The sequence below is a fragment of the Salvelinus sp. IW2-2015 genome, linkage group LG23 (assembly GCF_002910315.2).
Source record: "Salvelinus sp. IW2-2015 linkage group LG23, ASM291031v2, whole genome shotgun sequence".
Classification (NCBI taxonomy): Eukaryota; Metazoa; Chordata; class Actinopteri; order Salmoniformes; family Salmonidae; genus Salvelinus; species Salvelinus sp. IW2-2015.
This window is the reverse complement of record NC_036863.1, coordinates 43,664,760-43,691,187: the sequence shown is the minus strand read 5'-3', so window position 1 is coordinate 43,691,187 and position 26,428 is coordinate 43,664,760. Positions and strand designations below refer to the sequence as shown.

Genomic DNA, 26,428 nt, shown 5'->3' with positions numbered 1-26,428 from the left:
TGTCGCCGTAGTGGTTCTGTCAAGGCTGCACAACAAATACCTGCGCAGAACCATTGAAGTGAGATACCTACTTACATTTGTCTGCTTTAGGGGACTAGTATACTGTTGCCTAATAGGCCTACTGGAGTTGACCATGAGCAGATTGTGACTGACACGCAGGTTAACTATACCATGAGACCTAGCCTACTGAAAACTACTCTTCAAATGTTACAATTCAAGAACGAATGATAAGCATTAAAATATAAATTTATTAAAGCAATGAAGCTGTTAAGCTAAAATATTCAAATCATCCTTGTCAAGTGTTGAAGAGAAACAGATTTACCCTCGTTCAGACTACACAAGCGTGAAATGTCCATAAAAAAAACTGTTACATTTAAGTGTTAATCTGTCAGACATGGGCCCTTCTACTGGCAGTGAAGCGAGGGGCAGAATATTTGGCAGAGTACCCACTCTCCTCACGCTGGGCACACTGGCAGCAGAGAAGCATACCCCCGATGAGCATCAGGCCAGCAGAGCCCCAGCCGATGAACAGTGAAGCTCCCAGCTCTCTCCTCTGCGCGTCCGTGAGCAGCGGGTTGTAGAAGTCCCTGATAACGGTGTTGGCAGACCAGGACACTGGGATCAGGCAGAGGACGCCAGAGACCAGGAAAAACACGCCGGATGCGATGGCCACCTTGGACTTGGCCTCCTCGTCCTCGATGCAGTTGGTGCACTTCCCGCCTGCCATGGAGAGCAGGATGCCGAGCAAGCCCACGAGGATGGAGATGATCACCAGAGCTCTGGCGGCCTGGAGGTCCTGAGGGAGAGCTAGCATGGAATCGTAGACTTTACACTGCATCTGGCCCGTGCTCTGCGTCACGCAGTTCATCCACAGGCCTTCCCAGAACATCTGCGCCGTCACAATGTTGTTGCCTATGAAAGCAGTCACCTTCCACATGGGGAGCGCACAGATGACAATGTCCCCTAGCCAACCGATAAGAGCCAGGACGATGCTCAGAATCTGGAGACCGGCGGAGGCCATAGCTTTCGATCTCTGTACGCAAGCAAGCCTCACGTAAACCCAGAAGGACCCGTGTGTAGCAGTGTTATGGTTGTAGTGAGGCTACAGACCCCAACCTATATACCCACCTGCCAGGGTGTGGTCACTAATTGAGCCGATTGAAAGCACCTGTGGATGTTTATTGGACGATACACACCCACTGAACTAATAAACGTGGCCAGTCTGCCTGTAGTGTTGCTCACAATTAACCAGGGTTGGGTAGGTTACTTTCTAAATGTAATCTGTTGCAGTTACTAGTTATCTGTTCAAAATTGTAATCCGTAACGTAACTTTTGGATTACCCAAACTCAGTAACAATCTGATTACAAAAGTTTGGACACACCTACTCATTCAAGTTTTATTTTTATATTTKACTATTTTCTACATTGTAGAATAAAAGGGAAGACATCAAAACTATGAAATAACACATATGGAATCATGTAGTAACCAAAAAAGTGTTAAACAAATACAAATATTTAGATTAGATTCTTCAAAGTAGCTACCCTTTGCCTTGATGACAGCTTTGCACACTCTTGGCATTCTCTCAACCAGCTTCATGAGGTAGTCACGTGGAATGCAACAGGTGTGCCTTGTTAAAAGTACATTAGTGGAATTTCTTTCCTTCTTAATACATTTGAGCTAATCAGTTGTGTTGTGACAAGGTAGGGGTGGTATACTGAAGATAGCCCTATATTTTGGTAAAAAAACAAAGAGATATGACTGTCCATCRTTACTTTAAGACATGAAGGTCAGTCAATCCGGAACATTTCAAGAACTTTGAAAGTTCCTTCAAGTGCAGTCGCAAAAAACATCAAGCGCTACGATGAAACTGGCCCTCATGAGGACCGCCACAGGAAAGGAAGACCCACAGTTACCTCTGCTGCAGAGGATAAGTTCATTAGAGTTACCCGCCTCGGAAATTGCAGCCCAAACAAGTTCTTCACAGAGTTCAAGTAACAGACACATCTCAACATCAACTGTTCAGAGGAGACTGCGTGAATCAGGCCTTCATGGTCGAATTGCTGCAAAGGAACCACTAMTAAAGGACACCAATAATAAGAATAGACTTGTTTGGGCCAAGAAACACGAGCAATGRACATTAGACCAGTGGAAATCTGTTCTTTGATCTGATGAGTCCAAATTTGAGATCTTTGGTTCCAACCGCCTTGTCTTTGTGAGAAACAGAGTAGGTGAACGGATGATCTCTGCATGTGTGGTTCCTAACGTGAAGCATGGAGGTGGGGTAATGGTGTGGGGGTGCTTTGTTGGTGACACTGTTTATTTAGAATTCAAGGCACACTTAACCAGCATGGCTACCACAGCATTCTGCAGCGATACGCCATCCCATCTGGTTTGCGCTTAGTTGGACTATCATTTGTTTTTCAACAGGACAATGACCCAACACATCTCCAGGCTGTGTAAGGGCTATTTGACCAAGAAGGAGAGTGATGGAGTGCTGCAGCAGATGACCTGGCCTCCACAATCACCYGACCTCAACCCGATTGAGATGGTTTGGGATTAGTTGGACTGCAGAGTGAAGGAAAAGCAGCCAGCAAGTGCTCAGCATATGTGGGAACTCCTTCAAGACTTTTTGGAAAAGCATTCCAGGTGAAGCTGGTTGAGAGAATGCCAAGAGTGTGCAAAGCTGTCATCAAGGCCAAGGGTGGCTACTTTGAATAATCTCAAATATAAAATATATTTTGATTTGTTTGACACTTTTGTGGTTACTAAATTATTCCATATGTGTTATTTCATTTTTTTATGTCTTCACCATTATTCAAAAAATAAAGAAAAAACGCTTGAATGAGTAGGTGTTTCTAAACTTTTGACTGGTGTCTACATAACAAAACAGTTGTTACCTGCATTTTGATTTMTTTTGGTTGTCATGGCAGGGGTCAGAGGCAGTTAGTAAAGCAACATGAGYGAGAGCTCCGCCCATGTTGAGGCAGAAGAAGAGGATGAACAGGTCATCATTTGGAATTTTAGTTATAAAGCAGTCTGGTGAAGCATGTTGCATAGCAATTAACATCGCGAAGAGATCGATTCGACTCCTCATCTTTGCTGACGGTAGCCCAAGTGCTTTCACAAACGTTTTTAACTGCATTCTAACTTAATTTGGTTGACATGGAGGTTGAASAAGTGGCTRCGCTCAACAATGACACAAAGCAGATTGACCATGTTGCTGTCTGTCATATCCACCAGGAGAAGCTGGATWCCATAGAAAGGAAAACAATATGCTCAAATKTTATTCCGGCAGTGGCAGGTACTTTGGAGCATGTAGGTGAATTGAGACGGAAGATCTGACCCCTCTCTGTAACACTATATTCCCACCTTTGTATAAGGTTGAAACCGGTTATTGACTGTTACTGAATGTTATTGAATGTGTATGTTTATGACTTGATGGTGAATGACAATAAGTTGCTGCTATGTATTGCTTGAGCATGATGCCATACTCATTGGTTTATTTTGAAGGYTGTTTCTTGATCCATATTGAAGATTCATATTTTGACTGTCACTTAATTATTTGATGAATTAATACTGCAATTAAATTGTGWAACCAATTAWGAAGTYGATGGACTCAGGTTGCCTTGACTTCTTTTAAGTTCATACGAGGTATAAGAAATTAATAATTCAAGACCATGTTCCAGTCGCAGTGGTCTAAGGCACTGCATCTCAGTGCAAGAGGCGTCACTACAGTCCCTGGTTCGAATCCAGGCTGTATCACATCCGGCCRTGATTGGGAGTCCCGTAGAATGGTGCACAATTRGCCCAGCGTCGTCCGGGTTTGGCCCGGGGTAGGACGTCCTTGTAAATAAGAGTTTGTTCTTARCYGACTTGCCTAGTTAAATAAAAACTGTAACAAGTGTGGTAAAGGGTACACACATAGAATAATGGCTTTTGACATTTAAATGTAGTTTTTAAGAAGGAYGTATCGATTTTTGTAACASATTTGAATTATGCATTACCRTTCAAACRTTTGGGGTCACTTAGAAATGTCCTTGTTTTTGAAAGAATAGCAMATTTTTTGTCCATTAAAATAACATCAAATTGATCAGGAATACAGTGCAGAAATTGTTAATGTTGTAAATGACTATTGTAGCTGGAAACAAGATATTTCTTTATGGAATATCTACATAGGTGTACAGAGGCCCATTATCAGCAACCATCACTCCTGTGTTTCAATTGGCACATTGTGTCGGATATTCCAAGATTATCATTTTAAAAGGCTAATTGATCACTAGAAAACCCTTTTGCAATTATGTTCGCACAGCTGCAAACTGTTGTCCTGATTAAAGAAGCAATAAAACTGGCCTTCTTTAGACTAGTTGCGTATCCGGAGCATTACAATTTGTAGGTTCGATTACAGGCTCAAAATGGCCATAAACAAAGAACTTTCTTCTGAAACTCGTTAGTCTATTCTTGTTCTGAGAAATGAAGGCTATTCTATGCAAGAAACTGCCAAGAAACTGAAGATCTCGTGGAATGCTGTGTACTACTCCCTTCACAAAACATCGCAAACTGGCCCTAACCAGAATCGAAAGAAGAGTGGGAGGCCCCGGTGCACAACTGAGCAAGAGGACAAGTACATCAGAGTGTCTAGTTTGAGAAACAGACGCCTCACAAGTCCTCAACTGGCAGCTTCATTAAATAGTACCCGCAAAACACCATTCTCAACGTCAAACAGTGAARAGGMGACTCCGGGATGCTGGTCTTCTARGCAGAGTTGCAAAGAAAAAGCCATATCTCAGACTGGYCAATAAAAAGAMAAGATTAAGATTGGCAAAAGAACACAGACACTGGACAGAGGAACTCTGCCTAGAAGGCCAGCAACAACAWAAAACGATTGTTAGTCTAGCCAATTATATAAACTTGTAGTTATCATGGCTGAATACTGCCCGGGCACACAGTGAGCATGCCCAGGGGGCCCCCATTGATTTTGTTAGTCACTCTCACACAGATCATGAACGTAGCATAAGTCATGGCAAAATGTGTAGAATTGCAAGAAATTAGCTGTAAAACTGTAAACTTTCTCTCTGCCCAATGGCAAWATGAGGAGAGTGGCATGAAAAATGTCCRAATGACATCARTTTGTTGACGGGTTTTAAACAAATGAAAAGCTGTCAAAACGACCCAACATGTTTCTGATAGTATTTCAGTTCATCTTGGTTGCATATTTCATGTGGTTGAAAGAGGAAAATCCAGAGCATTGTTCAGATTGTCCCTTCGTAAATTCAGYGTTCCGCTCTCKGAGCGTTCAGAGTKCACACACTGGACGMTCTGGCCAAGRAGTAGGGTTSATCAGAGGGTTCTGACCTYACAACAGCAGTCAAGCACCCAAGCTAACKGGCTAACGTTGRCTAGCTTGCTAGCTACTTCCAGACACAAATGAGAGAACACATCACTCTGACAATTTGAACCACCCTAGCAGAGCTGGTTAGGCTGTTTTCATGTTATCCAGAGCGTTGGTGACTGTAACTGTGCTGCTGGCAACAATTGAATAACTTTTCTTTTGCCAACATTTACTGACACCGGCTATATTCTGCAGGGTGTTGAGCGTTTGTAAATTCATCAGTTCAATTCATCACACTCAGAYGAGAAGATAGACAGAATGAACAATGWCCATTGAGAAWGCACAACAACTATACCACTTAGTTAAGAATGACGTGAATAATCAAGTCAATAAACGTTGGGTAGTTAGTTAGATGGCATATGGTTAATATACTGCCTGGTAAGGTTGATATATTAGTAGCCAACTAATGTTAGGTAACTAGCTAACATTTATTTATTTTTTATTTCACCTTTATTTAACCAGGTAGGCAAATTGAGAACACGTTCTCATTTACAATTGCGACCTGGCCAAGATAAAGCAAAGCAGTTCGACACACAACAACACATAGTTACACATGGAGTAAAACAAACATACAGTCAATAATACAGTGAAAAATAAGTCTATATACAATGTGAGCAAGTGAGGTGAGATAAGGGAGGTGAAGGCAAACAAAATATATAAAATATATATATAAATAAAAATATAAAAAAGGCCATGGTGGCGAAGTAAATACAATATAGCAAGTAAAAAAAACACTGGAATGGTTGGTTTGCAGTGGAAGAAAGTGTAAAGTAGAGATAGAAATAATGGGGTGCAAAGGAGCAAAATAAATAAATAAATACAGTATTTATAGATGGGCTATGTACAGGTGCAGTAATCTATGAGCTGCTCTGACAGCTGGTGCTTAAAGCTAGTGAGGGAGATAAGTGTTTCCAGTTTCAGAGATTTTTGTAGTTCGTTCCAGTCATTGGCAGCAGAGAACTGGAAGGAGAGGCGGCCAAAGGAAGAATTGGTTTTGGGGGTGACCAGAGAGATATACCTGCTGGAGCGCGTGCTACAGGTAGGTGCTGCTACATACATACCGGTACATACTGCTGTAATGCTATGCAGTTCATAAGGATAGCATAGCTAACAAATTGTCAGCCAATATAAAGTGTAACGTAACTTATTTGAAAAGTCATTACTTTATAACATTCCTTAACATTTGTCATAATTAGTTAAAGCATTGAATTTGTATCCCCTCGCGCTGGACTTCGGCTGCATATTTTCTGCCATTTTCATCAAATCTGAAAACATTGTGAAGCCACGCCCATTTTTTGAAGAATTGCATTATGGGCTTTATAGGCACGGAAATAGCGTCCACTSCTTGTATACTTTGTATTTTGCCGAATTTAGAACGACATCTGGGAACTTTTGGCCTACTAACTATATACTAAGTACTAAGCTAACATATGGATTTTTTTTTAAGATGGTSATCTCTATCAATGATTTTCGAATTTTAGGACCCCTTTTAGGTATCAAAAMAATATATAAAACAATGATTTGATGAAATATTGATTTTGGCCTTTACTCCTATAGCCCATAGAAACGCATTGAATGACACGTTCATAAATGGCAAAAAAGACAGTCAAAAAAKAAATCATAAGGAATAMGGTTTTGAACAATTATCTCTAGTTTATACTGACAGATTTTGATGGGGATTTTTTTATGTTACTTAGATTGATGCGCCGGTGTGTCAATAGACTCTTACGGATTTGAATGCCAATTCACTTTTGCAGACTGAGAATAGGAACGCAGCACTCACTTTTACTCTGCTAAAAATACACCGGTTGTAGTCAGGTATTCATTACAATTGACTCCACTCAACCCATCTCTCTCTCTCTCTCTCTCAAACATCACCTGGCATTTCAATGTAGACTCTGTAGACACATTTTTTTTATCAGATCATTATATGCAGTGTTGTACTTATTCAAATACAACCCCAACCCCCAGTCCTGTTTGCAGTTAAAGCTCCCTATTTGAACAAAGAATGAGTTTGGAACTATCAGTACCACGTGCTCCCATACTCCTCTGCTGTGCCACACCTAGACCTGATGGGTGAGTCAAGACAATGGATCCTTCTCAAGTTCTATTTTATTGCAAACAGGCTTTGTTCACTTTAAAAAAGAGTACTTCACACACACAATGATATTTCCAGGTGCATGGAGGAAAAATAGTATATATCAAAAAGACGAAACTACAACACACTCGTTGGGTAATCTTGAATATTCCAAACAATTTGAATTCAAGATCGATACTAATGGGTTGGAGTGAGTTTCATATTCTTCAGGCTTTGTTCAAAATGGTTCCCAAAAATCCTGCTCTGCAATTTGACTAGGGAAATAGTGTTCGTTAGCTGATACATGCAAAGCAACTTCCCTTAGGTTATGACTAATAGCCAGTCATTTAGATAGTACATCGAAAGAAAAATTTCTGAGAAATACACTGAGGGTACAAAACATGCATCTTACCATGGCATACTGTAGACTGACCAGGTGAATCCAAGTGAAAGATATGATCCTTTATTGATGTCACTTGTTAAATCCACTTCAATCAGTATAAATGAAGGGGAGGAAACAGGTTAAATAAGGATTTTTAAGCCTTGAGGCAATTGAGACATGGATTGTGTATGTGTGCCATTCAGAGAGTGAATTGGCAAGACAAAAATATTTAAGAGCCTTTGAACGGGGTATGGTAGTAGGTGCCGGGCACACTGGTTTGGGTGTGTCAAGAACTGCAACGCTKCTGGGTTTTTCATTCTCAACAGTTTCCCATGTGTATCAAAAATGGTCCACCACACAAAGTACATCCACCCAACTTAACACAASTGTGGGAAGCATTRGAGTCAACATGGGCCAGCATCCCTGTGGAATGCTTTCGACACCTTGTAGAGTCCATGCCMTGACGAATTGAGGCTGTYCTGAGGGCAACAGGAGGTGTATGTTGTTTTTCGGTCATAGTTGAATATTTACTWGCTAGTTACATGTATCTAATAGAAATAGAGCTAAAATAAGTTTCCATGTTGAATGTGGTGTTGATGAATGAAATGCCATCAAAACATAAAATCAAATTCATTTGAAAAATATTTATTTACAGTTTCAAAACCCTCTACTGTAACTCATACGTGTTTAAAAAAAGATGAAGACAAATTACAATATTAAAGGGAAACATTATCTTTAGCCCTTTATCTACTTCTCCRGAGTCAGATAAAATCAAGGATACCATTGTATGTCTCTGTGKGTACAATATGAAGGAAGTTAGAGGTTTCCCCAGCCAATAACAACTAGTGTTGGCACAATTAATGGAAGTCTGTGGGTATCTGCTAGCATGCTATCAGATRCTCATRTTCTTTCAGYCAYTGCGCTAAAGCTAGTTAGCAATTGCGCTAGCACTAGTTAGCRAMTKCCTTCAAATCACAYGCASAGACAAGTTCATATGAATTTGGGGAGGTAGATAAAGGGCCTCATTGCCAAAATCCCAAAGTATCCCTTTAACAATARCATGTATAAATAATAATGTACAACCGTAACAAACATGGCTGGGATAAAACAATTAACAAAACACACTGCCAAAAGGTGTAAAGGCACACACACACATGCTTTCCACCTGGCTACCCCTGGCCCAGTCAACTGCCCGGCACCCTCCACAGCAACCAAGCCAAAGCCCCCACCATTTCTCCTTCACCCAAATCCGGATAGCTGATGTTCTGAAAGAGCTGCAAAATCTGGACCCCTACAAATCAGCCGGGCTAGACAATCTGGACCCTCTCTTTCTAAAATTATCTGCCAAAATTGTTGCAACCCCTATTACTAGCCTGGTCAACCTCTCTTTCGTATCGTCTGAGATTCCCAAAGATTGGAAAGCTGCCGCCGTCATCCCCCCTTACAAGGGGGGAGACACTCTAGACTCAAACTGTTACAGACCTATATCCATCCTGCCCTGCCTTTCTAAGGTCTTCAAAAGCCAAGTGAACAAACAGATTACCGACCATTTCGAATCCCACCGTACCTTCTCCGCTATGCAATCTGGTTTCAGAGCTGGTCATGGGTGCACCTCAGCCACGCTCAAGGTCCTAAACGACATCATAACTGCCATCGATAAGAGACATTACTGTGCAGCCGTATTCATCGACCTGGCCAAGGCTTTCGACTCTGTCAATCACCACATTCTTATTGGCAGACTTGACARCTTTGGTTTCTCAAATGATTGCCTCGCCTGGTTTACCAACTACTTCTCTGATAGAGTTCAGTGTGTCAAATTGGAGGGCCTGTTGTCCGGACCTCTGGCAGTCTCTATGGGGGTGCCWCAGGGTTCAATTCTCGGGCCGACTCTTCTCTGAATACATCAATGATGTACTCATATCTCCCTCACTAGCTTTAAGCACCAGCTGTCAGAGCAGCTCACAGATCACTGCACCTGTACATAGCCCATCTGTAAACAGCCCATCTATCTACCTACCTCATCCCCATACTGTATTTATTTATTTATCTTGCTCCTTTGCACCCCAGTATCCCTACTTGCACATTCATCTTCTGCACATCTACCATTCCAGTGTTTATTTGCTAAATTATAATTATTTCACCACTATGGCCTATTGATTGCCTTACCTCCCTTATCTTACCTCATTTGCACACACTGTAAATCTACTTTTTTTCTATTGTGTTATTGACTGTACGTTTGTTTATTCCATGTGTAACTCTGTGTTGTTGTATGTGTCGAATTGCTATGCTTCATCTTGGCCAGGTCGCAGTTGCAAATGAGAACTTGTTCTCAACTAGCCTACCTGGTTAAATAAAGGTGAAATAAAAAATCAAGAATAAACACATATTTACATAAAAATACATACAAAACACACAAAACTGCAGACTACATGGGGTTGGTTTAAAGGAATTCAGTTCCTCTTTGGGTTTGGTTCTCTTTCAATGTTAAGTTACATGGAATCTTTAGTCACTGTGGTTCGCTCATCACCGTTAAATATTGTCCTCAAACCTTCGTAATACAGAAGCACCATAGTGACTCAGAATACATATATACACAGCTGGATCAGACAGTCTCTCATGGCAAACAGACTTCTCTCCCTTTCTTCACTCCCTCCCTCTCTTCTCTCTCTTCCTCACTCAGACAAAGTCCTTTCCAGTGGTCGTTGCTGAGGTCTCGGAGCGAGGAGCCTTGTTGTACCTGGCGGTGTAGGAACCCTCATCCTTCTCGGGGCAGTTGCAGCAGAGCAAACCCCCTCCAATCAGCAGCAGGGCAGCGGCCCCCCAGCCCACGTAGAGCGCCCCCCCTAGCTCCCTCTTCTGAGMGCTTACCAGGAGYGGGTTGTAGAAGTCCTGGATGATGCTGTGGGCCGTCCAGCAGACAGGGATCAGGCACAGAACTCCGGCAATGATGAACACYACCCCGGATGCCACACCCACTTTAGCCTTGGCCGCCTCGTTRTCCACACAGTTGGTGCACTTGCCCCCGGCTACGGCCAGCAGAATGGCAATAATGCCGGCGAGGATGGCAATGATGGTCAGAGCTCTGGCGGCCTGTAGGTCAGAGCTCAAGGCCAGCATGGAGTCGTAGACCTTACACTGCATCTGGCCCGTGCTCTGGACCACGCAGYTCATCCAGATACCTTCCCAGGAGGTCTGCGAGGTGACTATGTTACTGCCGATGAAGGCGGTAACCCTCCACATKGGCATGGCACAAACAATGATGGTCCCAATCCAGCCTATGATCCCCAGGGCAGTGCCCAGCATCTGTAGCCCAGCCGACACCATCTTAGATCCGATTGCCGTTGGTTTGTCTGTGGGTCTGAGTGATACTGGACAGCCTTTTGTCTTCCTTTCTGTGTGATGTAGAGGTTCTTTGTCTTCTCTCAGTCTAATCTGAATACAGTGGGTGGTTGTGTTTCTGTGTGTGCTGCTCTAGGTCTGAGTCCCAAGTGGGGAAGGACTACCAGGAGAACAGGTTCTTCTGACCTCCCCCTCTGGGAGGGAGGGAGGGAGGGAGAGACGGGAAGGGCCGGGCTTGAAATCAGGTCTCTCTATCTCACTTTTTCACTCTCTCTATCTCTCTTAAAGGTCTTCACTTCTCCAGTATTTCAATTAAATGTTTCAAGTTTACAATGACATGTGTTTAAGTATTTCTTTTGTTTTAGTGGGGACAGTAACATTAGTAATAAAAAATATACTTTAAGGAAAATGATTTAATAAATGTTTTCATTTTTTATTTGTATGTTTAGCTCACGTAATATAATTTAAAAGTATGCATTAAGGTGTCTGTAATTGAATACATGTGGCAATTTTTTTTTTGTAGATTCCCAAAAAATGTACAATGGTGAGGGAGTGCCAATATGGAGGCATGTTGGCTTCAACATAGAGCCCCCAATAAGTCATCTAGTGTATATATAAATAATTTGTCGGGTCTAGGTCGGGTTGTCCTCAGGTCCATTCGAGTTCGGTTTTGATTGTTCTAGAGTCCATTTAGTTCCGGGCTCCAACTTTTGGAACCTGGGGAGACCTGTAATCTCTCGCTCTCTCCAGGAGCCGCTGCCTAAGCGGGGCGGGGCCACCCTCCGTGGCCCTGCTGTTTTCAATATTATGTCCATCTCTGATAGCTACCCAGGAAAGGGCTGAAAATAGCCCATATTAATATATGTAGCCTTATAAATAAGGTTCATGAAATCAATAACTTGTTAACATCAGATAACATTCATATATTAGCCATTTCTGAGACTCACTTAGATAATTAATTTGATGATACGTACATCAGTAGCAATACAAGGATATAACATTTATAGAAGAGACAGAAATGCTTATGGGGGAGATGTTGCTGTATATATTCAGAGCCATATCCCTGTCATGCTTAGAGAAGATCTTATGTCAAGTGTTATTGAAGTGTTGTGGTTGGAGGTTCACTTGGCACATCTAAAGCCTTTTCTTTTGGGGTGTTGCTAAAGGCCACCAAGTGCTAACAGTCAGTATCTAAATAATATGTGTGAAATGCTTGATAGTGTATGTGATGTAAACAGAGAGGTCTACTTTGTTGGGGACTAATATTTTGATTTTTGTAAAGTTAGTGTGGAAGAGGTGGAAAATTATTGTTAATAATCAATAATGACTAACCCCTTGCATTGACAAATTAGATGGAAAGCTACTGAGGATGGTAGCTGACTCTATAGCACTCCTATTGTCATATCTTTAATCTGAGCCTAGAGGAAGTCTTTGTCCTCAGGCTGGAGGGAAGTCAAAGTCATTCCGCTACCAAGAGTGGTAAGCGGCCATTACTGGTTCTAACAGCAGACTATAAGCTTGCTGCCGCTCTTAGCCAACTGTTGGAAAAAATTGTGTGTTTGACAAATGCAATGCTATTTTGCTGTAAACAAATGAACAACAGACTTCAGTATGCTTATAGAGAAGGGCACTCAACATGTACTGTACTGACACAAATGATGATGATTGGTTGAAAAAATTGTAATAAAGAAGATTGTGGGAGCTGTACAGTTAGATTTCAGTGCAGCCTTTGATATTATTGACCATAACCTGTTTTTGAAAAACTTACGTGCTATGGGCTTTTCAATCTCTGCCATATTGTGAATTCAGAGCTATCTATCTAATAGAATCTCAAAGGTTTTCTTTAATGGAAGCTTCTCAAATGTCAAACATGTAAAGTGGGTGGTACTGCAGGGCAGCTCTCTAGGCCCTCTACTCTTTTCTATTTTTACCAATGACATGCCCCTGGGCATTAAAAAGCATGTCTGTCCATGTATGCTGATGATTCAACATATACGCATCAGCAACACAGCTAATGAAATCACTGAAACCTGAACAAAGAGTTTCACCATCTGTTTTGGAATGGGTGGCCAGTAATAAACTGGTCCTGAACATCTCTAAAACTAAGAGCATTGTATTTGGTACAAATCATTCCTTAAGTGCTAGACCTCAGCTGAATCTGGTAATGAATGGTGTGGCTGTTGAACAAGTTGAGGAGACTAAATTATTTTTGCGTTATCTTAGATTGTAAACTGTCATGGTCAAAACTTTTTTGACAACACACTCCAAAAAGCAAGTTCTGCATGCTCTAGTTTTGTCTAATCTTGATTATTGTCCAGTCGTGTGGTCCAGTGCGGCAAGGAAAGATCTRGTTAAGCTGCAGCTGGCCCAGAAAAAGRGCGGCACGTTTTKYTCTTAATTGTAATCAGAGGTCTGATATAAATACTATGYATGCCAGTCTCTCTTGGCTAAGASTTGAGGAGAGACTGACTGCATCACTTCTTCTTTTTATAAGAAACATTAATGTGCTGAAAATCCCAAATTGTTTGCATTGTGAACTTACACACAGCTCTCACATACACACTTATCCCACCATACATGCCACCAGGGGTCTTTTCATAGTCCCCAAATCCAGAACAAATTCAAGAAAACGTACAGTATTAAATAGAGCCSTTATTGCATGGAACTTCCTTCCATCYCATATTGCTMAAATAAACAGCAAACYTGGTWTMAAAAAACAGATAAAGCAACACCTCGCGGCACAATACCTCTCCCCTATTTGACSTASATAGTTTGTGTGTATACATTGATATGTGGCTACRTGTGCCTTTTAAAAAATATACGTAGTTCTGTCCTCGAGCTGTTCTTTTATAATGATGTTCTGTATTATGTCATTCTGTATTATGTTTCATGTTTTGTGTGGACCCCAGGAAGAGTAGCTGCTGCTTTTGCAACAGCTAATGGGTAACCTAATAAAATACCAAATACCACCGTTTCCAAAACTGCAAGTGACAGCAGAGACTAGATGAACCTCAAAAATGTAAAGGAAGTGAAGGAGCATCATTGGCAGTAGGTACTGGAGCCTGAGAGCTTGGCATGGAATACAGTGCTTAATTTATCAAATGACTCCCGCGAATTCGCTATAGAAAAAAACGATATACCTCCGGTAATATGTATAATATATTTCGCTTATTTTTTTTACTATTTCTTAATGTTGTTGCATTGTTGAGAAGGAACCTGCAAGTAAGCATTTCGTTGGATGTGCGTATACCATGTGTATCCCGTACACACGAAWAATAAAACTTGAAACTTCATTGGTTTGGGGTGCTCAGTTTTTCTATATAGYATACTTCTTAGCGTGTATGGTGTTGCGCCAGTATGCAAACTATCAGACATACCGCCTGGAATTTCTAAATTCTCTCACCATCAAAATTTGGGTCTGGACCAAAAACATTGCAATAAAATRATATATGATTTGGCGTTTTATTTTTGCCATACAKTTGAATAACATTTTTATTTTTTACAAATACATTTAAAGTCATGTTGGAGTATATTTCACAMAWCATTTCCAAATACATTTGAAGAGATATATACCCAGAAACCCAGGTCTAATAACGCCTATGGGTAACACTACACTCCCTCTTCCTTTTCTCTCTACCTCTCCCTTCCCCCTCTCTTGTTTAAGTTTAGTTTAGTGACAGGGGAGGGATGAGGGGAGGGGAGGAGGGGAGGGATGAGGGGAGGGGAGGGGAGGGGGAGGGGTTGTCACCAAGCGAAGGTTAGTGAGTCATTCTCCTCCAAATACTAGTCCCTCTGACAAACACCTAATATGGTCACCTTCCACTCACTGGGACATTTTGGGAGGTGTGTGTTTCTGTGCGTGTCATTTTAAAGGTCACAGCTTAAGAATTGTAATCACAATGCTGTATTGCAAGAACTCTGTAGGAATGCGGATTCACAAATTAAAACATTTATCAGACAACAGATTGAGGCAATCAGTGACCGTGTATGCGAGAGAGAGTATGTGTTCATAAATGGAGGGTCTTAGTGGAACCCAGGGACAATTAAAAACAATTAGCTTTAAAGGTGCTGTGTGTTGAGTACATACATAGAATTAATCGTGGTGTGGAACGCTTGTATGTAAAATGCATATCAAAATATAACCGAACAAAAATATAAATGCAACATGCAACAATTTCAATGGTTTTATTGAGTTACAGTTCATAGAAGGAAATCAGTMAATTTAAATAAATCCATTAGGCCCTAATCTATGGATTTCACATGACTGGGCAGGGGCAAAGCCATGGGTGGTTCTGAGAGGGCATAGGCCTACCCACTGAGGTGCCAGGCCCAGCCAATCAGAATTAGTTTTTCCCCACCAAAGGACTTTATTACAGACATATATACTCCTCAGTTTCATCAGCTGTCCAGGTGACTGGTATCAGACAATCCCCCAGGTGAAGAAGCCGGATGTGCTATGAAGATCCTTGACTGGTGTGGTTACACCTGTGCTGYAGTTGTGAGGCCGGATTAACTTACTGCCAAATTCTCTAAAACGATGTTGGAGGCGGCATATGCTAGAGAAATGAACATACAATTCTCTGGCAACAGCTCTGGTGGACATTTGTGCAGTCACCATGACAATTGCACACTCCTTCAAAACTTGAGACATCTGTGGCATTGTGTGACAAAACTGCACATTTTAGAGGGGCCTTTTATTGTCCCCCAGCACAAGGTGCACCTGTGTAATGATCATGCTGTTTAATCAGCTTCACCTGTCAGTTGGATGGATTATCAGGGATTTAACAGGGATTTAAACAAATTTSTGCAAAACATTTGTGAGAAATAATSTCTTTCTGCGWATGGAACATTTCWSKGATMTTTTATTTCAGCTCATGAAACATGGGACCAACACTTTACAKGTTGTGTTTATATTTTTGTTCAGCATATGATAAATGCATCTGGAAATGTATTTAATGTATTYATCAATATAGTTGGTATATATCTCTTAAAATGTATTTGGAAATGTTTTGTGAAATATATTCCAACAATGTATATGTAAAAAATAAAAATGTCATTCAAATGTATGGCAAAAATAAAACGSCAAATCATATATTTTGTCAAAATGCATTGTTACTGTACATGAAARAGTTACTTTTATTAGTGAACCTAAAAACAGGTCTAACAAGCATAGAATACATGTTGTGGAGCAGATGTGGAACAGTATCATATAAGCTGTGTGTGTGGATTCACAATGTTCTCTTTAAAAAGAGAAAAAGTCAAAGTTCATACCTCATATCAAGTCTGTCAATCAAATTCCAAGATTCATTGTAAGTCCAAGGCCAACTGTTCTTGATGCAGTTGACACTACAAACACACATTTAAAGCCAGCAATTGTAATATGTTGACTAGTATGTCCTTTGGTTTACAATAACAAAAACTACACAAACCTGTTTCAAAAATCACAATCTATGCATCCAACATTCCACATGTTTTTTTGGACTTTCAAGTAGGAAAGTGTCATGGCACATCATCATGACTCACTGTTTGTGTCATTATTTCAACCTAGCRAGCACAAGCCCTGGCAGCGTCGGGTCCTCTGTTCTTCTCAGCATCCATCCTACAGTCCATTCTGAGAAGCAGCCTGATCCTGTGCTCCGCTGCCTCYCCTGGGTGCTCAGTCTCCTGCAATTTATATTATTATTTTATTTAACCAGGTAGGCCAGTTGAGAACAAGTTCTCATTTACAACTGCGACCTGGCCAAGATAAAGCAAAGCAGTGCGACAAAAACAATAACACAGAGTTACACATGGAATAAACAAACGTACAGTCAATAACACAATAGAAAAAAAAGTCTATATACAGTGTGTGCAAATGAGGTAAGATAAGGGAGGTAAGGCAATAAATAGGCCATAGTGGCGAAATAATTACAATTTAGCAATTAAACACTGGAGTGATAGGTGTGCAGAAGATGAATGTGCAAGTAGACATACTGGGGTGCAAAGGAGCAACAAACAAAAAAAWTACAGTATGGGGATGAGGTAGTTGGATGGGCTATTTACAGATTGGCTTTGTACAGTTGCAGTGATCTGTGAGCTGCTCTGACAGCTGGTGCTTAAAGTTAGTGAGGGAGATTGGGGGTGACCAGTGAAATATACCTGCTGGAGCGCGTGCTACGGGTGGGTGCTGCTATGGTGACCAGTGAACTGAGATAAGGCGGAGCTTTACCTGGCAAAGACTGATAGATGACCTGGAGCCAGTGGGTTTGGTGACGAATATGAAGCGAGGACCAGCCACGAGAGCATACAGGTTGTAGTGGTGGGTAGTATATGGGGCTTTGGTGACAAAACGGATGGCACTGTGATAGACTGCATCCAATTTGCTGAGTAGAGTGTTGGAGGCTATTTTGTAAATGACACCGCCGAAGTCAAGGATCGGTAGGATAGTCAGTTTTACGAGGGTATGTTTGGCAGCATGAGTGAATGATGCTTTGTTGCGAAATAGGAAGCCGAGTCTAGATTTAATTTTGGATTGGAGATGCTTAATGTGAGTCTGGAAGGAGAGTTTACAGTCTAGCCAGACCTAGGTATTTGTAGATGTCCACATATTCTAAGTCAGAACCGTCCAGGGTAGTGATGCTGGACGGGTGGGCAGGTGCAGGCAGCGATCGGTTGAAGAGCATGCATTTAGTTTTACTTGTATTTAAGAGCAGTTGGAAGCCACGGAAGGAGTTACAATACATTATGTTGTATTGTGTGTGGATTGATGACGATTTGTATTTATTTAAAACATTTTAGAATAAGGCTGTAACGTAACAAAATGTGGAAAAAGTCAAGGGGTCTGAATACTTTCTGAATGCACTGTATCTAACAGGACAGTAGAGGGTTGGCGGAGAGTTCTGAATGGCACCCTATTCCCTATATAGTACACTACTTTTGAGCCCAATGGGCCTGGTCATAAGAAGTGCACTATATAAGAAAGTAGGGTGTCACTTGGGACGGAACCACCCTGCTGGAGGTTACCAAGCAGCTCTCTGACTGAGCATCTACTTGCCTATACACAGACTAGCAGGCCTGCTAGTCTACATGCCAGAAGGCACACATAGCCCATAGAAACACACAACCATGCACATGCACTCACTCTCTCTCTCACACATACACACACACACTTACACAGTCACTCAGTCACTCACACACATGCACTCAGTCACACAACCACACACAGTTTCGTAATTAGCCTCCTATTTGCCTGCTGCTCCCACCAGAACAAAGGACGACCTCTGCTATCTCTCAGGTCCGGGGAACCTTACAAGCAAACAAGCGGAACACGGACAGAGAGTCACGATAATCCCTCTGCCAACTGAAACTCGTTTATCATTCTCCAGAGAGAGAGAGAGAGAAAAAGAGAGAGAAATTGATAGAGAGAGAGGAGGGGGCGGGGGGGCGAGAGAGAGCTCTATGGCTGACTGAAACTCCCCGTAACAACTACAAAAGGGTAGGGAGGAGTAGGAGTGTTAGAGCAGTAACATGGTACAGTTGGCTGTGTTTCAATAGTGTTAGGTTTCAGACAGGACCCATATCTCCTAACATTGATTGTGTACACTAGGCCTTTTAGGATGAAAGTGGCATCTTCACTCGCAATTTAACTCTCAGGCCTTTTATGGGAGGAAGCATAGAAACCCCTGTTTTGGTACACACTTTGTATAGATTTTGATTAATTAATTCAATCAACTGTGTTAGTGCTGGGCTGGAACTAAAGCCTGCACATCTAGTTCATTTTTGGGTTGTCGAATTCTGGGTAATTCTTTATTTGGATAGTCCATCTGTAGATGCTCCACAGACAATATACAGTAACATTTCAACTCACTATCTAGTAACCCAGGCCTTAACCCTTATCCTAACCCTAAACTGAACCCTTACCTTAACCCGAAACTTAACGCGTACACCTATTCAAAACCTAATCCTAACCGTAACCTTAGCAAGCAGTTGATTATCAACATATCATTTGTTGATAGTGTGACAATCTGTAAATGGACAGATGAACAATCCAGACTATCCAAATAAAGTGTGATGAATTATGTTATGCATGAATGCAGTCCAGGTCATCAGCAATTCACTTTACTATTGATTCAGAGTCAAACTATAATTTAATAATTTAGAGGGCCGGTTTCCTGGACACAGATTAAGCCTAGTCCTGAATTAAAWYWTTTTTTTAATGGAAATAATTTTTTTGTCCAAGACTAGGCTGGGAAACCAGCAATACAGTATAACAGTCAGTAATACAAGTCTTCTACTCTTCAGAAGTATTGACCAGCATTCATCTAAAATCGCAGATTAACGGTAACGTCCCAAAAGGCACCCTATTACCTACAGTAATTGTGCACAACCTCTGACCACGACCTGGACAAAAGTCATGCACTAGGTAATAGGGTGTCATTTGGGATGCAGTCCAGGTTATCTTATCACTGCTAATATATGATTAGTTTGTCCAAGGTGGAGTGGCCTGTCTGAGTGATTCTAAAGTGTGTTGAGCGATAACGTGTACAAATAAACAAGATCATATTCTACACCTGTTTTCTTCTGTGGCTGTGCCAGTGCTGGAGTAACCAGTCACACACACATGCACCCTGAAGCTTACACAAGTAGGTACGCATGCACATACAGTACCTACACTGTATATACCAAAGTATGTGGACACCCCTTCAAATTAGTGGATTCAGCTATTTCAGCCACACCCGTTGCTGACAGGTGTATAAAATCGAGCACACAGCCATGCAATCTCCATACACAAACATTGGCAGTAGAATGGCCTTACTGAAGAGCTCAGTGACTTTCAACGTGGCACCGTCATAGGATGCCGTCTTTCCAACAAGTCAGTTCGCCAAATTTCTGCCCTGCTAGAGCTGCCCTGATCAACTATATAAGGGCTGTAAGTGGAAATGTATAGGAGCAACAACGGCTCAGCCGCGAAGTGGTAGGCCACACAAGATCACAGAACAGGACTGCCGTGTGCTGAAGCGCATAGCGCGTAAAAATCGTCTGTCCTCAGTTGCAACACTCACTAAGAAGTTCCAAACGGCCTCTGGAACCAACGACAGCACAATAACTGTTCGTCGAGAGCTTCATGAAATGAGTTTCCATGGCCATGCAGCCTCACAAGCCTAAGATCACAGTGCGCAATGTCGAGCGTTGGCTGGAGTGGTGTAAAGCTCACTGCCGTTGGCTGGAGCAGTGGAAATGCATTCTCTGGAGTGATGAATCACGCTTCTCCATCTGTCAATCCAACGGAYGAATCTGGGTTTGGTGCCAGGAGAATGCTACCTGCCCCAATGCAAAGTGCCATCTGTACAGTTTGGCGGAGGAGGAATARTGGTCTGGGGCTGTTTTTCATGGTTCGAGCTAGGCCCATTTGTTCCAGTGAAGGGTAATCTTAACGCTACAGCATACAATGACATTCTAGACGATTCTGTGCTTCCAACTTTGTGGCAACAGATTGAGGAAGGCCCTTTCCTGTTTCAGCGTGACAGTGCCCACTTGCACAAAGCGAGGTCCATACAGAAATGGTTTGTTGAGATCGGTGTGGAAGAACTTGACTAGCCTGCACAGAGCCCTGACCTCAACCTCATCGAACACTTTTGGGATGAATTGGAACACCGACTGTGACCTAGGTATAATCGTCCAACATCAGTGCCCGATGTTGGTCCCGTGTGGCTCAGTTGGTAGAGCATGGCGCTTGCAACGCCAGGGTTGTGGGTTCATTCCCCACGGGGGGACCAGGATGAATATGTATGAACTTTCCAATTTGTAAGTCGCTCTGGATAAGAGCGTCAGCTAAATKACTTAAATGTAAATGTAAGTCCCTGCAGCAATGTTCCTGCATCTAGTCGAAAGTCTTCCCAGAAGAGTGGCAGCTGTTATAGCAACAAAGGGGGGACCAACTCCATATTAATGCCCATGAATTCTAAATGAGATGTTTGTCAAGCAGGTGTCCACATACCTTTGGTCATTTGTACAGGAAAGGCACTTTTTTGTCTCTCTTTTATGCCATTTCTCAGTGTGTTATTCAATGCATATCTATGGGCTATAGTAGTAATGGCCAAATTCAATATTTTATCAAATAATTATGTTATAAAAAAATGTATACCTTCGTATAAACCCCCCCAACAGCATAGACTTTTAAAGGTTAACAATATATGAATAAAATCATCCCTTTAAAGCCCGTGGAGAATATACAACGCTGTACCATGAAATAGTCTACAATGGCCCAACCCAAAAAAGTTTTTACAAAATCACAAATTCTCAGTTTTACTATGGCTCGCTCAGTTGTGGTTTGCAAATTAAAAATGAAAACATACTGTAGCTACAAAGAGACGACCAATAGGACAGTTCAAGTTGCTTTAGCAATGGCAAATATACTTCAAATGAGCAGGCAACACTCACCAATAAGCCTCCATCCTCAACAGCWCCCTCCTGTAGGCTTATCGGCCTACATTGCTGATCTGCAGAATGAACAAGTCGTGCCCTTCCACACGGCCACCAGAGAGTCTCACTTTTCCATGGGGTCATATTAGTTTCTATCTCAAATGGTCAGGACGCTACAGAGAGAAGGTGGCACATCAGCGCTACCGACTTCAGACAAACCGTTCGGACGCTACAGACATTTTCGTGAGAAGACCGATTTTAAGGATGTCCCATGGTCTGACACACACCGCTGTAGCTCGGCCACCTTCCACCGCAGATGCTTAAACTGATGGATTAGACTGAAGGTTTTGACGGGGATTTTTAAAATGWTGTTACTTAGATACAGTACTGTGGAAAAGTATTTTCCCCTTTACATAGAATTTTCTCTACCCTTGCATATTTCTGATACTGAATATTATCAGATCTTCAACCAAAATACATATTAGAATAAAATGAACCCGAGTAAACAAATAACACAACAATTTCATACTTATTTAATTTATTTCATAAACAATGTTATGCAACACCCAATGCCCCTGTGTGAAAAAGTAATTGCCCCCTTAGCACAACCAATTATTGAGACTATCTTTAGCTGCAATGACCACTTCCTGTAGTTGTGATCAGTCTCTCACGTCATTTGGCCCACTCTTCCATCAACTGCTTTCACTCAGCCAAATWTGTGGGTTTTCAAGCATGAACTGCTCGTTTCAAGTCCTGCCACAACATCTCAATTGGGATTATGTCTGGACTTTGACTAGGCCATTCCAAAACTTCAAATGTGTCGCTTTTTAGCCATGTTCATGTAGACTTGATTGTGAGTTTTGGATCATTGTCGTGCTGCATGCTCTTCAGTTTCAGCTCGAAGACGGATGGCCTGACATTGTCCTGTAGAAGTATTGTGGCCCGAAGCATGTGAGATATATTATATTGCATGTTGTAACCTATCCCCCATGCAGGCTTACAGAGAGAGAGCTCAAGGAGAGCAAACAAGACACTATGTGCTAATGGAATTGTTATATGCCCTGTTTTAACCRTTTGTGCTATTCAATTATTAGATGAAATCTACCGCAGTGGACTTTGGTAGCTCCACAAGTGTAAAGGTATGGTGCCAACTCTACTGCCAACACAACCAACCAATCTGCCAATCTAAGACAGTAAAAATGGCAAATCGCTGCAGAGTGTACAGTGTTGGTGTGGCTCCTTTGCTGTACATCAGTGTTTCTCATCCTTTCCTGTGTGGGAACCACTTGATGAGCACAGTTTTTGTTCCAACCTTACACTAACAACACTAACACCTGTTTCAAGTAGTCAAGGGCATGGTGATTTGTTAGTTAGGTGAAACAGGTGTGTATGTTAGTCTAGGGCTGGAACGAAGGTGTGCACACCCTCAAGGCCCCTAAGAATGAATTGTCAGCATGCAGCCCATTTTTACACACGTAGGCCACAGTAAACACACACACATGCACAAACACGCGCACATATACATGCATGCGCACATACACAAACACACACACACATACACACCCTAACCAGCTTTGTTTCAGTGTCCCAGCCTCCTTATCATCTGGTTACCCATCTCCACATAACAAGCGCTTACCCATTAACACCGATACACACCACAGAACACAGTGCTACTATGGGCTAATGGCTAACCCATAAATACTACTCCCTTTTATGGGGAGAGAAACACACACACACACACCAGTAAACATGGCCGGTGTCCAGGCCACACCTAATCGGTTGGCCCTGATGTGTGATGTCATGGCTTAGGTGGGTCTGACCAGGCTGCAATAAAATATATCAAGATAAGAGTGGACAACTCCTCACCCGAAAGCAAACAGACAGAGATACACACACAGAGAACACACTGTGAGAAGCCTTCCTTCCTGGATACGGAGACAAGGGAGAGGTGAGCTGCTAAAGACTGAAGGAGAGAAGCAAATAGGACTGCATACCGAGGAGAAAGACAGTGTGAGGGGTAAAAGGTGAGAAATAGTAACAACGAAGAAGAGTGAGAGAGAAAGAAGGAAATAAGGCCGAAGTGAGAGTCTGGGACAGTGAAAGAGAAGAAGAAAATAAAGAGACTGAGAAAGGAGGGAAAGAGCCGCAGCAGAAGAGTGAGTGACTGAGACCAAGAAAAGGAGAGTGAGAGAGAGAGGAGTGCCATCTTAATCCTAAGTGAGACTTAATTGTAGTGTGGTGCGATGGCATCGTTTGCTCTGGAGCTAGTGGGTGTGATCCTGTCAGTGCTGGGTTGGATACTGAGCATAGTGAGCTGTGCTCTGCCCATGTGGAGGGTCTCAGCCTTCATCGGAGCCAACATCGTCACAGCCCAGGTCTACTGGGAAGGTTTGTGGATGAGCTGTGTGGTTCAGAGCACAGGCCAGATGCAGTGTAAGGTGTACGACTCCATGCTGGCCTTGCCCCAGGACCTGCAGGCTGCCAGAGCTCTCTCTGTGGTCACCATCATCCTGGGGGTCTTAGCTCTCCTCGTGGCGACCATCGGAGCCAAGTGTACCAACTGCATCGAGGAGGAGGGAGTGAAGGCCAAGGTGATGGTGTCCGCCGGAGCTGCCTTTATCCTGGCTTCGCTGGCCCAGCTGGTGCCTGTGTCCTGGTCAGCCCACACCATCATCCTGGAGTTCTACAACCCTATCATCCCCTCGGCACAGAAGATGGAGATCGGGGCAGCGCTGTACCTGGGCTGGGCCGCGGCCGCATTGCTGCTGGTGGGGGGGGCTATCCTCTGCTGCAGCTGCCCTCCTCAGGAAGACAAACCAATGACAAGGTACTCAATCCCTCCCCAAAGCCGGATGGCGTATTCCGCTGCTCCAAGGTCCATGGCCCCCAGCTCCTACAACAGGAAAGACTATGTGTGAGAAAAGGAGGGGGGGGGGTGTTCAACATGTCTGTTTATTTGTGGGTTTCTTGAGAATATAACGGAGTGTTTCCACAGTTTGTTTAAATATACCAGGACCATGGGCAAATTCTTTTACTCATCCTCGCCTTCATGGAAAGGGAGATGTATCGAGCACAGGGCGGCCAAGATACAGTATATTATGACAACAATTATTACAAGATACAGTATATTATACTGTATCTTGACAACGCATGTCATTATATAATAGATATTCTGATAAATAAAACGTCATGGCAAGTTGACCCACAGCTGAACTTAATGTTTATATCATATTTATCAGAACTTTTTTTTAGTTTGCTCTTCTTCTTTGTAGTGGTTTGAATCACTAATTTCCAAATGTTATATGGAATATGTGAAACATAGCCTTTGGGTTTTGTACTGTTGTGAGAAGAAGAGGTAGGACGTTGCAAAGCTTGTATTGTATTGTAAATAACTGTTGTGTGTACCAAAGAGCAAGCACAGTTTGCAGAAAACAATTTTCTTCAATGGATAAATAGGTTATGTGTCCAATCGATCCAACAGATGTTACAACAAAGCAAGATACTTGCAGTAGGACTAGGAAAATATATAAATATATTTTATATGATACATAAATACCAAAATATACTGTGCAGGGTTACTGGGGCTCGACCAGTCTAGTCAACAAGGTGGCACAGTAGCCATAAACTATGAAGAACAACGAGCATTGACAGCAGTGACATTGGGATGGGAGCAAATCGTCTCCCCGTAGAGTGAACCTGTTTAAAAAAACGACTCATATGGAAGTTTGGAATTTGAATCTGTTTTTGTTGTTGTGTTATGTTATCTTTTCACCATTCTTATTATAATTGACAGCCAATCTGGGCTCTGTTTATATTGTAAATTATTTTGAAATAAATAACCTTTCGATGGTACGTGTAAGTGTTACTACTGTACTGTAAATGGTGGACCTCTGTTTGCCTGACAATATTGTGTTTTCAGTTTGATTCATAAATATCAGTGTACAGTTACAGCCAAACATATTGGAACCCTTGCACTTTTCGTTAAAAAAAATCCCTACAAACTTTTGGTCTCCACACCTTCTTATTGGATTTTCAACATTGCAGGACAAATTATATTCTTGTAAACTTAAAGTTACAATTTTAAAGTAGAAAATAAAGGCAAATAAAATGATTGGCACCCCGGAGCTATTACTTGGTTTGCAAATCCTTTGGCCAAGATAACTGCCAACAAATGCTTTCTTTGAACCATCAATACGCTTGCTGCACCTTCCTACTGGCAATTTGTCCCACTCTTCAGCAGTAAACTGCTCTAATTCTTCAATGTTTGACGGGTGCCCTCCACCAACTGCTCTTTTCCACTCTCACCATAGGTAACGGATGTGATTCAGATCTGGACTCTTCACTGGCCACCACAGAACAGTCCAGCGTTTCATCTTGAACCATTCCAGGTTGCTTTTTATGTGAGTTTGGGATTGTTGTCCTACCAGAAGACCCACAACCTTCAAAAGAGACACAGTTTTTGGACACTGAGTTGAACATTGCACTCCAAAACACCTTGATAATATGCTAATTTCATGACGTCTTGCGCACATTCAAGGCCCCAAGCCCCAAGTACCAGAGGCAGCAAAGCAACCTCACAGCATTATCGAACCTCCCCCATAATTGATTGTATAGAGGGTGATCTTTTCTTTGAAAACTTATTTTGGTCGTTGGTAAACATAATAACACCCCATTGCTGAAGGAGACACAAGAAAGCTTGATTCAAAAACCCACATAAACACCGAAACAAGTAAAATTCTTGGGTAAATGTTATGTGGACCAATGAAACAAAATTAGAGCTCTTTGGCAATACAGATCAACGCTGTGTTTACTGATGACCAAATGAAGCATTCAAAGAAA

The 26,428-nt window shown here is 42.1% G+C and overlaps 2 protein-coding genes across 2 annotated transcripts; one reads left to right on the top strand and one right to left on the bottom strand.

Moving 5' to 3' along the window:
* Positions 1 to 228: 228 nt before the first annotated feature.
* LOC111950793 (claudin-like protein ZF-A89) lies at positions 229 to 11,346 on the bottom strand. The gene is made up of 2 exons (XM_023968680.2): positions 10,698 to 11,346; positions 229 to 1,031 (listed from the first exon to the last, which is right to left on the bottom strand). The coding sequence occupies exons 1-2, from the start codon at positions 11,171 to 11,173 to the stop codon at positions 389 to 391; spliced, it is 1,119 nt and encodes a 372-aa protein (XP_023824448.2). The 5' UTR covers positions 11,174 to 11,346; the 3' UTR covers positions 229 to 388.
* A 12,021-nt stretch (positions 11,347 to 23,367) lies between these two features.
* Positions 23,368 to 25,713, top strand: LOC111951179 (claudin-4). The gene has a single exon (XM_023969238.2). It carries the CDS (start codon positions 23,833 to 23,835, stop codon positions 24,505 to 24,507), a length of 675 nt encoding a protein of 224 aa, XP_023825006.1. The 5' UTR covers positions 23,368 to 23,832; the 3' UTR covers positions 24,508 to 25,713.
* Positions 25,714 to 26,428: the final 715 nt, after the last annotated feature.

Excerpts from the sequence above, each read along its gene's own strand:
- LOC111951179 (XM_023969238.2), top strand. The coding sequence starts at position 23,833 with ATGGCATCGTTTGCTCTGGAGCTAGTGGGTGTGATCCTGTCAGTGCTG.